Source organism: Rhea pennata, chromosome 28, assembly GCF_028389875.1.
Source record: "Rhea pennata isolate bPtePen1 chromosome 28, bPtePen1.pri, whole genome shotgun sequence".
NCBI lineage: Eukaryota > Metazoa > Chordata > Aves > Rheiformes > Rheidae > Rhea > Rhea pennata.
In genome coordinates this window covers 741,501-755,677 of record NC_084690.1, presented here as the reverse complement: position 1 = coordinate 755,677, position 14,177 = coordinate 741,501, and the positions used below count along the sequence as shown (strand labels likewise).

The 14,177-nt window shown below is 53.3% G+C and overlaps 1 protein-coding gene across 5 annotated transcripts in view; it reads right to left on the bottom strand.

Moving 5' to 3' along the window:
* Nucleotides 1-13,387, bottom strand: part of KANSL3 (KAT8 regulatory NSL complex subunit 3) — a 28,966-nt gene extending 15,579 nt beyond the window's left edge. For 3 of the 5 annotated variants that reach the window (XM_062597009.1, XM_062597012.1, XM_062597014.1), the window contains exons 1-14: nt 13,133-13,387; nt 10,228-10,398; nt 8,905-8,995; nt 8,408-8,593; nt 7,638-7,769; nt 6,796-6,912; nt 6,046-6,147; nt 5,836-5,907; nt 5,215-5,289; nt 4,020-4,177; nt 3,462-3,525; nt 2,877-3,077; nt 2,245-2,401; nt 793-870 (exon numbers count right to left, since the gene is read on the bottom strand). In XM_062597009.1, the coding sequence (XP_062452993.1) occupies nt 793-870; nt 2,245-2,401; nt 2,877-3,077; nt 3,462-3,525; nt 4,020-4,177; nt 5,215-5,289; nt 5,836-5,907; nt 6,046-6,147; nt 6,796-6,912; nt 7,638-7,769; nt 8,408-8,593; nt 8,905-8,995; nt 10,228-10,398; nt 13,133-13,350 (1,822 nt within the window). In that variant the 5' untranslated portion in view covers nt 13,351-13,387. The remainder of the gene's footprint in view (nt 1-792; nt 871-2,244; nt 2,402-2,876; nt 3,078-3,461; nt 3,526-4,019; nt 4,178-5,214; nt 5,290-5,835; nt 5,908-6,045; nt 6,148-6,795; nt 6,913-7,637; nt 7,770-8,407; nt 8,594-8,904; nt 8,996-10,227; nt 10,399-13,132) is intronic. The other 2 variants (XM_062597010.1, XM_062597013.1) reach the window with 1 other exon arrangement.
* Between the last annotated feature and the right edge of the window lie 790 nt (nt 13,388-14,177).

Genomic DNA, 14,177 nt, shown 5'->3' with positions numbered 1-14,177 from the left:
AGTGGTGAATCTCACCCCTCTATCCCAAACCCTCAGAGCACCTGACACACTGAGCTCCACCACCCTCTTATGTGCTCCAGCATTCAAATATGAGACATCACAGGACTAAGACGACTGCTCACCTCTGGAAGTCTCCTGATCCAGGCAGTCACACGAGGCTAGCTCTCTCATGAGCTCTGCCATTTAAATTCCTGCTCCCAGTACATCACCACCTCCCCAAGGCCACTCCTCCACCTGCTCTCTCCGCTGTTCCCCACCTCTCATGTGTCCACATCTGCCCTTTCCAAATCACTTGGCAAGTCCTTATCTCTGCAGACGGTTCTTTATTTCCGCGCCCGCCGACAGCTCCTTTGCCACTCTGGGTGGTAAGGACTCTCCATTGACACACACGGTCTCTCAGGCTGCAGTCCGCCTCCCCTTCTCAGCCCCGCAGCCCCAGCACCGAAAAGGGTTATGCTCATGATCACAAGAAGCCACCACATCATCTACTAAATTTTAATCCGTCAGAGGAAAACTGCTGCCAGATTACACGGCTCCAAGAGCAGTATTTCCCTACTAGGGTAGGGAAAGGGGGAGAGCTCAGGAAGGTCAATGCTCTTAGCTAGCACGTGGCCATTTGCTTTAGCTTCAAGTACAGCAATGGGAAAGCAAAAAGCAGGGGGACAAGGGGACACATTGGACTACATCCCCAAACGAATGTAAGGGAAGAGGAAGATGGTGAAAGAAGGTAGCAGAGAGACAGAGAGAAGGAGGGAGACAGAGAGAGGGAGTGAGAAGTGAGGAGATACTCACCAAAGAGACATGAAGAGGTGCCAGGAGGAAGAGCTTTCCTCACCAGCATGTTTTGTTTCAGAAAAGCAGCAAACTGAGCTGAAATGAATCAGAGAGAATTACAGTATCACAGCCTGGCTCTGGAGGGGGGCAGCGAACTCCAGGGACACCACTGCGACCCACAGACAGAGTCCTCGGAGCAGGCAAGCAGAGAGCTCTGGACACAACTCGTACAGCCATGAGGCACACGGAGACACACCGAACTCTTTTCCGGATGGACGCGTAGCACAGTCAACGCTGCAAGGGGCATTAGCGCTCTCGCTCCTGTCCCGGCTGCTCCGGAGAGCACATCCGAACAACACGAGCCTTTTCCAGCCCCAGAGCCATCTGGCCCGGGGAAGGAGTCCAGGCTGGCTGCAAATACCAGCTGCGTGAGGTACCGTCAGTACAGCTAGCTTGGATGAGCAGTTGTGCTGAAAAGCTGAAAACATCTGGCAAACCTCAGCCAGCACATCCCAGGTCCTCAACGCCTTACTGCCACAAAACACACACCAGAAGTCACACTGCAGAAGTGCTCCTGACAAAATAAGCTGGCCACAACACACGCCACTCCATGGACCTTCCTCCAGCCTCCCACATGCTATCTGGAAAATTGCTCCTTCAACTCAGAGAAAGTGAAGCAGATTTCATCAGTCCACACCCTGAGAAACTAAGCAAAATCCAGGTTTGAATTTCCCCTAGAGCCTGTCCTGAGTTACAGCAAGACTTTAGAGCGTGTGGAGGGTCACACTGTTGCAGGAGATGACAACAAGCCTGTTGCTCGTTTCTTGAGGAGAGAAATAAGGAGAGATGGGAGAGTGAAGAACTATTCTCCAGGCACCACTGACATTTTCCAGAAGGGATCATCAACAGCAAAGCATTACCTACATTACAACTTTCAAAATCAGCTGCACAGTTAAGGTTTTAAATGAGCATCCAACAGCACAAGAAACAGCTCAAACTGTTTTCTTACTCTCAGCGTGTTTCCCTCTGCCATTTGATGCAAAATTCTGTAATTATCCAAACCCCACTGTCTCAGCCACAATTCAATAGCCTCAACCATCTCCTGAGCACCTTTCATTTCCCAAGCTTTCGCTGCCGAGATCCTGGTCAAGGGACTCGCACCCAAAACAAACTCTCAGTACAGTTATGTGGCAACTTGGTCAGTCAAAGCAAGTGAAAACCCTTCTCCCTTTGAACAGTGGCAAAGCATCTGTAGGCTGCAAAAACACTATTTCCAACCTAGTATCAACTCCCACAGGCTACTGCCTTCAGATGACAGTGAAAGGGGACCAAGCTGTAGAAAGAACTGCCAGAGGAAGTTTGGAAATCAAGACAGGACTCGGAAGACAAAACCTAAGCAAGTCTGGGCAGAGAGAGACCAAAAATCGAGACGATAAGAGGGGAGAGGGTGGGAAAGCTACAGGGTATTACCTTGTGCCTGCTTGTGCGTCAGGACTGTGTCCGTCCTTGGGACCTGCCTCTTCAGCAGCTGCGTGGTGCTAATCTGGCTGGGCTTCTGGATGGAGGACACAGCAGCCATTTTAGTCTTGGGGCTCGAAGTGGGGCTGCTGGAGACACTGGATAAGTCCTGCTTGGAAAAGAAGGAAAAGCTCTTATCCACACTTTTCCGAGAGAAGAGGCGGTCATCATGCTGAGCATAACCGCGCGCAAGCAATAACACACATCCTTGACCCCCCCACCTACGAACTCATCCCCTACCACAACAGCGTGCCGTATCCTCCAAAAGGCACGGAGACCAGGGACGATGGCACATTATCATGCCACAGTTGCCCGGCTCCCCTTCTCACACCCAGCCTTCCCCTCTGCCACAGGGCAGGCTTCCCTCTGTTTAAGAGGCTAAAAGCCCATCGTGTAAGCTTGCACTTGCATTTTGCTGCAGTCTGTTTTGGAAGATTTCTCTGCCCCAGCACAAGCCACTAGTCCCTTCATATCCTCTCGCAACTCCAATGACATCTCTCATCACCTGTCTCAGCGGTACAAAAGCATCCCTTCGCACAATCTCAGCCTGCCCCAGCCTGGAGCATCCTGGAGAGAGTCCTCACCTCCGAGCCCGAAGGCGAGGCGGGCACTTTGGCCGCTGGCGAGGCAGGCCTGCTGGTTCTTTCTGGTAAGTCAAACGACAAGTCCCTCCTGGTCGAGTCACGCGGCTTCTTCTTTTTCTCAGCATCCAAGTCGCGGGGATCAGAGCCCGAGTGGCTCTCCGCTCGGGTAAGGACTCCAGTCAGGAAGTCGGCTATTTCATCCTAGGTAAGATGAAACACACATTTAGACTCCACGTGTGGAGGCCTCTAAATAACCGACCTTCACTGCTCAGAGAACAAAGAACCAAGATTCCCAAAGGCACAAACTGATGGGGCTCTCTAGGTTTAAGCTTCCACAAGCAGAAACCCTCAAACCTTGCAGGGAGAGCTTGGCCTTCTCACTAAAGCTCATACTCTATTGATTTACCTCTACTGAGCTCATGTCTCTCCTCTTGTAAGGAGACAGAGGCTTCAAAATTCCCCTAAGGAGATAGATAACTATTGCCCAACAAGTCCTGGCAGTAAGGTCATAAAATCATGGGCACTGAGACATTTCAACACATTTATTACAGCTATAAACTGTAAAAAGCAGGCTTCTATCTGTACCTGGATGCACCTGTCCACCATACTCTGGGTCAGGCCTTCTGACTTCTTTTTGGCTTTGCTTATCCTATTAAATAAAAACCAGGCATACACAGAAGTCAAAATACGTTCATTTTTCCCCTTCCACAATCACAACATTATTCTTAATCTGACAGTAATTTTCAAGTGATGGCAGCTTCACTCCCTCCCTCAATTTGACACTAAGATTATCAGCTCTGTTAGTGCTCAGCTCAAGAACATTGTCTGCTGGAAAGCCAGAATTCATCCTCCAGAGGCACTGAGGAAAACTTTGGTGACAACTAAAAGGGCTCAGCACCACCAGTATCAGGATCAAAGCTTTACCAGAACAAGAAAGGTGCTTCTTCTCCTTTAGAGTTTCATCTTCAACCCCAATAGCTGAGCTTTACGTTTCCTTCTTTCCTCTCATTTACTTTTCCCTATCACAGGCTTCTGACTTAAACACATCAAAACCTCCTCCAGATGAGCACTATAAAAACACTGAATTTTATCAGCTTTCCAGCAAGCTTCTGGGAAGAGAGTACCCATCTCACAGCACACTACCTGAGATTGTCATCTGCTCCTCCCACCACCACCATGCTGTTATCAGCTCGAATTTTCTCACGGAAATCTTCCATCGCTTCGATGTTGCACTGCAGGGAATTCTGACCGATCACGAAGAGGACAGGGGTCTTCATCTCCAGCAGAGGGTCATCAACGTCCTGCAAGAGTAAGGGGACCTGCAAGTCTGAGGGATGTGCCAAGGTGCAAAGCCGTTGGAGCCGAAGACCTTCCTGAATTAGGCGAGCGTTTCCTAAATGGTTAGGCACGCGCCACAGCGGGCCAGACAGCACTTCACGTGCAATCCTAGCATGTAGTAACCGCGTGTTGGAGGAAGGGAAATACAATTTGCATGGTTCATTTGCATAAGATTACACACTCGCATGAGAAACTCTGACTCACAAGCCAAATCAGTACACAGTGCTCATTTACAGCAGCTGAGACTGACACTCTCCCCCACACCCAGATACTCTACTTCAATGCATCTTCCCTGCTTCAAAATTCTTACTGCACTAAACCCAGCACAAGGCTTAGGAAATGCCAAGAGCAAGTCAGTCAGTATTGCAGCTCTCTGAGGTGAGCCCCAGGTGGTATTTACACAGCCGTACAGAGCCCTGAACAAAAATCTGCTCAAGTGCACCCTACTCCTGCAAAGCTCTTCTGCAAAGGGGCAATGCGAGATTTCCGCTATACTCTCAGAATTAGTCGTTTCCATAGCACAGCCTTAGTTATTTCCAAACAGTGACAATTTGGTCAGGTAATAAAGCTATTTGGGGTTCACAAAAATCACCCTAAGGTGCCATCTTTGCTGCCAAGTGCCAAATAACAGTCAGCAAATGACCCACACACAAGACCCCAGGATGGAGCTGCAAAAACATGTCAGAGCAGGGACAAGTAAACACAGGACTCTTCTCGTTCCTGGTATCGCATCAGGAATCCTGTTACGGATACAACAGGCCAGACAGTTTCTCCAAGCAAATCCAGAGACATCCCTTCGGGCCAGCCTGCTGGGCGCACAGCCGTTCTGCTCCAAACGGAACAAACAAACAAAAACATATTCCAAGATACACAGACATTCCTCAAAGGTCTTCCAATTATCCCTGGACTTCCAAGCTAGATTCTATGAAACAATCTAGGGAGGTTAAAAAAAATAAATAAATAGTTTCTTAAATGGTCCCCCTCTCCCTTCATTCCTTACCCCTCTGGGTCCATCCACGGTTAGAAGAGGGAATCCAAGGCACACAACTGCAGTGACATACTCCATCACTGAAACCTGCACAGAAAAGGAACAGTCAAAGTCCTAGCAGCCAAATATACTGATACTGCAAAGGCTATTTTGCTGGGCTCCTGCCAGGGCACAAAAATATCTTCTCTATTTAGACTTTGCTTTGTTGATTAAAAGGGGTGTGGGGAATACTGAAGAACTCAAATTCCTTATGCCCCCCACAATCAGAAATGTTTGTTTCAAAGACAGGCCTCAAAAAGAGGAAAAGGAAGAGAAAAATCCCTCTGAGCTTTAGATGCAACAGTAATGCATATATAATTCTGCTGGTTTCACTTAAATGCAAGCAGCAGAGTCATGTCTACCTTGAAGATAGTCTCTAGTTATAAATGGGTGTATGGGAGAGAGGAGTTCAAGAGACTTGCTCCTCCTCCAGATTCCCTGTTATTCAGGGTGCTGAACAAAACATGTACTTAGCAAGGTCTCCTTCTTTGCGCCACCCAACACAGGGCAGGCAGCATGGAACCGGATGGTCTAAGGGATTAACTGAAGCTGCTGAGCAGCCTCTGAGAGGATGCGAAACAAGCAGGTACTTACGTGACAGGCCACCAAGGCACCTGTGTTCCACCCGATCAGGATGATCGGCTTGTGCGAGAAGTGGTTGTGAATCTACGGGAGAAAAAGGATGCAGGTGGAAGAAGAGGGATAGGCAACAGCATGATGCACTTGGGTGGCCAAGCCCAAACAACTAAGGTGAACAGCTTGAAGGCAGCGGCACAGGCTCCCTGATACGTTCGTTGCTCTTACCTCCGCCACTTTGCCTCTCACTGCCCCGATCATGTGTTCAAGACACTGCAACACTCCCACGCCACTGCCGTTGTTCAACAGGTGGGTGGCGATTGGAATCACCTGTCATTTGAAATGAAAGATGGATAAACAACAAAGGCATTACCATGGACAAGAGGTACGGACAACAATTTGCATGGACTAGAACCCAGTCTGCATAAGAATGTCTATTCTATGCTCCCCCCTACACACACACACCCTGGAGATTCACTTCTAGCTACAAAAAAAAAGAAAAAAAGGAAAAGAAATAGAGCATCCCCCCCACACATAGTCTCCGCTATTCATCTCATTCCTGTGTGCCCAGTGCATCTGACACATTAAGAGGGCTGCGAACAATCCTGTATCCAGGCGAAGAGCAAGGTTACCTAATGCTGTACAGACTCTCTTCTCCAACCCTTTCTACTGCAAAACTCATTGATCCTTAGTAACAACGACAATACAATGCTGCTGACTTCTGACTTTGCACGGCAGGCCTCCTGCCACGATCCCAAATGTATTGGATTTGGGCAACTTCCACCCATCACGCAGAATAGAACACTTCAAATGCTAAACAGTGCAAGGGCAGATGCCAGCCTCTGCTATCAGCAGAGTTGAGTATTTCGGTGCGTTGGAAAAACACAAAAGCAAGCTCGGCAGCTGCAGTCTGCCACAGCTTGCCTCTGAAGAGCTGCTAGTTTGAACTTCCCTCCTTTCAAAACCAGTAATACAAACCTTTCCTAAGCAGGAAAGCTGTGACTGCCAGAATCGGTGTCGTCGAGAAGCGGGGAACATGGAGTTGGAGGGTCCAGATGAAGCAATCAGGATGAGGGGAGAACCAGGCAATTTGCTCTACAAAGTTCAACACAGGATGCATAAGAGAAAGCAACTTCCCTGCCCAAGACCCCTCTGTTCCAATAGCTTTTCTGAGAAAGAGACACAGCTGCTTTTCCAGGGAGGCCCATCCACACCAGTCCTCTCCTTCCACCGCTTCACCTAGGACCCTCACTCACACAGAGCAGTTCATCAGGTGCAACTCACGCAAAGCTTCGTGCAAGAGGACATTCACACTACACAAGCTGTTGCTTGACAGAAAGTCCACACAGGCCACAACATCCGCCCAATGGGTCTGAGAAATAAGGGTTAGTTGGTGACAACCCCAGTGCAACTCCCGATAATTCATGGATGAGTTAAAATGGTTATTTGTAAACCCAGTGCCCTGACTCCTCTGCACAACAGATGAAGTGGTCGGGGTCTTGGAAAACAAGCAAGTTTTCCTAGTAGAAGCTACCTCAGGATATAATGGGGGGAAATGCATCCCAAGAGAAGGAATTGCCTCCAAACAGCAGGCAACTCTCGACTATCACACAGGTTACCTCTCGCAGTGGGATAGGAGAAAGGCGGATACGAACAGGAGGAGGCAGAGCAGATTCCTAAAGGGAGCAAGTCTAAACAACTCACGATGCAAGAGATGGAAGGAGGTGGCCAGCAAAAGAACAGGAAGAATAAAGCTGATCTGCGCATGCCAGGCAGCAAGCCCAACCTCTCACTCCTTGCAAGCCCCAGGAGACACTCACTGGTTTATTATGGGACAAGACGCCCACTGCTGGGTCCCAAGGTCTCTTCAGCAGCAGAGACAGAGCCTCAGCACCTGCTGCCCCTGTCTTCGTGGTAGAGGAGAGCAGCATCCTGTCAATCAGGGTGGGGATCTGAAACCAAAGGCCAGAGAGGGCTGAGAAAATGCACGCAGCCTTTTCTACAGGCTTTTGAACATCAATTTGGCAGTCTGGGAAACGCAATTGCTGCCTGGTAAATGCTTGCTATTTTGTGGAAGATCCAGAGCAGCAATACAAGGACCACACCAGTCCTTACCCTACCTGGGCACAGGCCTACCTCAGCACAAGTCTCAACAAATTCTCCAGGGAACAGAGAGCCACAAAGTTTACATTTTCACACATTAAGGAACTCAGAGCAGTGAAATTTATAGAGGGGCTCTGCAGCTGTACAAGGAATGAAGTCCAACCTCCCAGGTCCCGTGCTAGCCCACAGAGCTATCGCTCCTCTCTTTCCCACTCTTCTCAATGGGGAGACAAGGTACAGAAAATTTAACAGGCAAGCTCAAATTAGCACAACCACTCAGAAGCACTACTACAAAGAGTCGGAAAGAGCAGGAGTTAGTGCCCTGGGAAATGACTCCCATATAGAAAGGGCAAAGAGGGCACTGAGGAGAAATTTTTCCCACTACTCCAACGAAAAAGGATAAATACTCCATTAGCTTTCTTTAATAAGCTTTATAAAGGGAGAATATTACATGAGATAGCACAGTTTCTTTCACTGCTTTTATCACCTTTCCTTTAAGTGTTTGCAGAGCATCCAAGTAAGCAGCCAACACTGGCAAACTGAGGGTCTCCACTAGCGTTGTGTGAAGCCACTGGATCAGTTTGGTGTCCCAGTTCACACTAGCCAGAGCTTGACGGACCCTTCGAGCACATTTGTCCACCGCTATCCTCCTCAGGACTGGCTCGTTGCAAGCCTGAAAAATAGAAAGTGAAAAAAAAAAAAGTTAAGGGAAAAATCAAGGATGTTACGTGCATCCCAAGCCACAGGTGAGTATCAACTTGGACTGCTTCTTCTGGCAGCAAGCAAGGACCAACATCCTCTCAGCAAAGACAAAACTACAGTTCAAATCAACCCAGAGCTGCCCGCCCTTTTAAGACTATAAAACCCAAAGGCCAAGATTTTCATCTTGACTCAGCGCATCTTTGCTAGGACGGACTGAATAAAAACACACAGGCAATGATTCTGCTGAAAGATGAAAGAGAAATAGGGAATAAAAGACCTTACCCCTTCATTGGCCAAGCGAGCCAGCCTGTCAGACTGCAGCGCTTTGTGAATCTTATTAAATAGCTTGTTCTGGGCCATTGTCCAACCTGTCCTGTAAATAAAAACCAAAGAGGTAATTGAGAGCACAGTTACACAGACATCCAGGAGATATTACAGCCCTTGAAACTACTGCCTGTCTCCAAGGCACAGCTGCGAATCAGCTACAATTACAGTCACAAAAACTGATTGCTGGTTATAGGCAAAGTTTCACTACTACAGATTTAAGTTAAGAGAATGGCTCTGTAGAAACCATTCATTTTTAAATGACACTAAGTTGTACTGGTGAATATCTAAGCATCAGACAGGTAAGAGTAACAACAGAAGCAATAAATAAAACAAAAATAATGATTCCTTTCAGCACTCGTTCTCTCTCCATCTCTCAGAGGAACTGTCCAAAACCACCCCGTTCCACCTAACGTCAGGACTGCCAACTGGAATGACTAAGCTTCCAAGGAGGGTTCTTAAAAGCATGGAATTCATGCACATCTCCATTCTAAATTTTCTGCTTTGGAATATGGCTGAATTGAGCACCTATATGTAGCCTAAAATATCACTGTCCCAAACTCTTCTGTGAACAGAACCAGCCGGACAGCAGCCTCTGCCTTTACATTTGACGGGTTTCAAAGCAGGCAGCTGAGGAATCTGGACAGAAAAATTCATTTTCTTTGAATGCTATTTGGTTCAGGAATGTCACTGTATATTAAGTCACACACAAGGGAGTACTGAAAAACATAAGATAAAAGGAAATGCGGTAGAAGCTGAGGATATGGCTATACACAGCAAGCAAAGGGTGTTGACATGTAGGTTGAAAAGGCTCCATCCTGCAGTGGCTGCACTATTCAGAGGGCTAACACAAGTTCACAAAGGTAATTAAGGCAATTAAATGACCCGTTTGGGTCTCTGGAGCTTTCTTAAAGACTTCAGTGAACAGAGGACGCAAAGCGTCAAGCACACGCCGCACTGGACCGGATCCAGCACACCGACTCGTCTTCCCTAGCCCTCGTTTACCTGCTGCAGACACGGACGTCTCCGAGCAGTCACCTCACTGCTCCGTGCCTCAATTTACCTCTTCACTTCTGCTCTAAAATATTTATGGTCTCAACTGCGTATCACGCAGCACGTGGCACTACACCATCCTCAGCCTGGCCGAGGCTTCGTACACTCGTACGCGGTGCAATATAACGAGCAAGACGAGTGCCCGAAGCACAACTACCGCAGCTACCGCAGGGGTAATCACCCAGGATGGCAATTTCTTCTCTCAGCAACCCTGGCGCCCCGCGTTACCTGTTCACGTGTTCCTCCCAGTCATCCGGCGGAGGGGGCGCATCAGCATCCGTGCGCGCAAACATCACGTGGCGCTCGCACTCATTCATCACGCTGCGGGCTTTCTGGTTGTCGTAGAGCGGCACGGGCGTGGGCGTCACCGTTTCGACGTCGAGGGGGATATCCGCCTCGCTGTAAGAAAAATTCCACTTTAGAAAACGGGATGTAATCTGGAAAAAAAGCCCCTGAGCAGACTGGAGAGCGAGCTTGATGCCTCGGGGACCTGCATCTGCCTGCCCCACATAAACACAAGACATCTATGAACTTATTTTTCCGTTCTCACGTCTCTCCCCAAAGATGCTGCGACTAAGGGGACCACTACGGAATTGCATTATTTGTATCCTGCAGAGTACACCTTGCCCGTTTTAAAAAATCAAGAAGAATTTGTAACCAGCTGGATCCTGGGTCCAACTCTGTCTCATGAACCTCTGACTCAGGCTGCAAGACCGACCACCGCTTGGACAGTTGCTTAGATTGCGTGAATAAAAACTACTGAAGCATCTTAGGCTTGATATTTAATAGAATATCCACAGCAGAGGGATTTAAGCAAACACAGGCCACTTGGCTTCCTAAGCAGGTATCTTATTTCTGGCTTGAGCCAAGAGAGCCTCTGCTTTAAGCTCTAAAAACGAACGTGCTTTAGAAGATCCCACTAAGCCTGGTCTGCTCCTGCCGGACGAGCTCCCGAGCTCGTTTCAGAAAGCGAGTTTCGCGGCTCAGCGTGACGCAGGACGGGCAGAAGCTCCTTGCTAGTAAAAGGCCCAGAGATCCGCCCCGAAAGCAAAGGGGAGAAGTACTCAAGACACCGACAAGCCTCAATCCCAAAGACGCCCCAAGCCGGGCGCCAAATCCCTGCGCTCCAGCCTCGACTCCCAAATCCCGCCGTGACTCCCGAGCCCCGAGCGCATCCCCATACCTCGCCCCACATCCGAACGCGGCTCCAAACACCCCCCCCCCACGCACACATCTGGCCAAACCACGCAGCTCCTGGCCCAGCGCCGCCCCCCGCCCCTCTGTGGGGCTACGCGCCCTGACCCCGAACCCCAGCCACGAGCCCCCCTCCAGCCCTGACCCCTTGAAATCGGCCCCAGGTAACAGCCCGCTCCCATCCCTGAGCTCCGGGGCCGAGACCCCCAACCCAACCCCTGCCCCACACACCCTGCCCAGCCCCACAGCCTCCAGGCTTGGCACCAAACACCTCTTCAGCCCCACAGCCCTGCCCCAGGCACCCCCAAGCTGGGTCCCAAGTACCCTGTAGCCCCATAACCCCTGAGTTCAGCCCCAGACGCACCCCCTAACATGGCTCCATAAGGGGCTCCCCAGCTCCTCAGCCCCCAACCTTAGCCCAGCTGCCCCCCATGCCAATCCCCCACAGCACTCGTGCCCAGCCCCACACCCTGGACACCCACCCCCTCCCAGGAGCTGACAAAGATGCCCCCAGACCCTGCCCCAGTCCCCCAAGCCCTGCCCCAGCTCCCTCCAAAGCCCCAGTGTCACTCCCCCCAAACCCGGATGCCCAGATCCCAGGCCCTCTGCAGACCCCCAAGCCCCACACACTGCCCCCTAAGAGGTCTCCTACTACTCCCGCAAACCTCTCCCAGCCTCTCAGGAGCCACAAACTCACCCCCTACACACCCTACAGCCCCCCAGGAGACCCACAAGTCCACCCCAAGGCCCCACAAGCTGCACTACAGGCCACCCAGCCCCCACAGGAGCACCATACTCCCCACAATAGCCCCCCCCCAGCCCCACACTCTGCTCCAGAGCACCTACACTCCTTCTCAGTGACCTCCAGCCCCACACTGCCCTCCCACAAGCCCCCACACTCCCCCCTACAGACCCTACAGCTCCACAGAGACCCCCCCACTCCCCACTGCAGACTCTACAGCCCCCTAAGAGCCCCACACTTCCCTCTACTTCGCACCACAGACCCTCCAGCCCCACAAAGATCCCCCCCACGCTCCCCATTGCAGACGCTCCAGGCCCCTAGGAGCCCCCCTCCTGCCCCCTGCTCCACACCACAGACCCTGCAGCCCAACAGAAGACCCACAAGAGCCCCCCACACACACCCCCACAGACCCTCCAGCCCCCCCAGGAGCCCCACACTGCCCCCTGCACACCCTCCAGACCCCCCAGGAGCCCCACACTGCCTCCCTGCACTCCCTCCAGACCCCCCAGGAGCCCCACACTGCCCCCTTCACACCCTCCAGCCCCACAGGAGCCCCACACTGCCCAACAGGAGCCCCACATTGCTCCCTTCACACCCTCCAGCCCCATAGGAGCCCCCCACTGCCCAACAGGAGCCCCCCACTGTCCCCTTCACACCCTCCAGCCCCACAGGAGCTCCACACTGCCCCCTTCACACCCTCCAGCCCCACAGGAGCCCCACACTGCCCCCCAAGAGCCCCACATTGCCCCCCTGCACACCCTCCAGCCTCACAGAAGCCCCACACTGCCCCCCAGGAGCCCCACACTGCCCCCCTGCACACACTCCAGCCCCACAGAAGCCCCCCACTGCCCCCTTCACACCCTCCAGCCCCACAGGAGCCCCCCCACTGCCCCCTGCACACCCTCCAGCCCCACAGGAGCCCCCCACTGCCCCCCTGCACACCCTCCAGCCCCACAGGAGCCCCCCACTGCCCCCTTCACACCCTCCAGCCTCACAGGAGCCCCCCACTGCCCCCTGCACACCCTCCAGCCCCACAGGAGCCCCACACTGCCCCCTTCACACCCTCCAGCCCCACAGGAGCCCCCCACTGCCCCCCACAGACCCTCCTGGAGCCCCCCGCTCCCCAGCGCAGACTCCCCAGCCCCCTCGGAGGCCCCCCCCGCCCGCCAGGAGCCCCCCGCGGCGGGCGGCGCTCACAGGGCGCTGTCGGGCTGGCGCCGCGGGGTGACGAAGAGCATGCGGGTGGGGCGGGCGGCGCTGGCGTCGGGGTGGGCGCTCCAGGGCTTGGCGTAGCTGTGGTCCAGGCACACCAGGTCCAGCTCCCGCTCGTGCACCGACAGCTGCAGCAGCAGCGACGTCCCCATCCTCCGCGCCGACCACTGCAGGTCCCGCTCGCCGCCGCCGCGCTGCGACATGGCCGCTACCGCCGCCGCCCGCCCCGCATCCCGCGCCGCGCCGCGCCGAGCCGAGCCGAGCCGAGCCGGGCCGGGTCGGGTCGGGCCGGGTCGGGCCGGGCCGCGCCGCCGCGCCTGGGGCTGGGGCCGCCGCGCCGCAACGCGCATGCGCCGCCCGCGCTGGGCGGGGCGCCGCGCCGCGCGCCCTGGAAGCTGCGGAGCGGAACGCGGCGGCGCGGAGCGGAGCGGAGCGCGGCGGCGGGCGGCAAAACGCGGAGAGCGGAGCGAGGCGGCGCGCGCGGGAACGGCCTCGCGCGCGGGGACGGGGTGCGCGGAGACGCACGGACCCGGGGACACACGGACCCGGGGACATACGGACATCAGTACACATCGCCATGGGGACACAGTGCCAGGGGTGCTGCTGGGTGCTACGGGATGCCACCGGGAGCTGTGGGTGCCATGGAGTGCTGCAGGGTGCTGGGGGATGCTGCAGACAGCCATGGGGTGCCATGGCGTGCCGTGGGGTGCTGCAAAGTGTTGCAGGGAGCTCTGAGGTGCTCCAGATGCCCTGGGGAGCTGCAGGGTGCCATGGGGTGCTACCAGTGCTGTGGGTATCACGGGGTGCTGCAGGGTGCTGCAGGTGCTGGGGGGTGTCACAGGGTGCTGCAGGGTGCCACGGGGTGCTACAGCTGCTATGGGTGTCTTGGGATGCTGTAGGATGCCGTGGTGCTACAACTGCTATGGGTTTCTTGGGATGCTGTAGGGTGCCGTGGGATGCCATGGAGGGCCACAGGATGCTGCAGCTGCTGTGGGGCACTGTGGGGTGTCACAGGGTGCATGGGGCACTG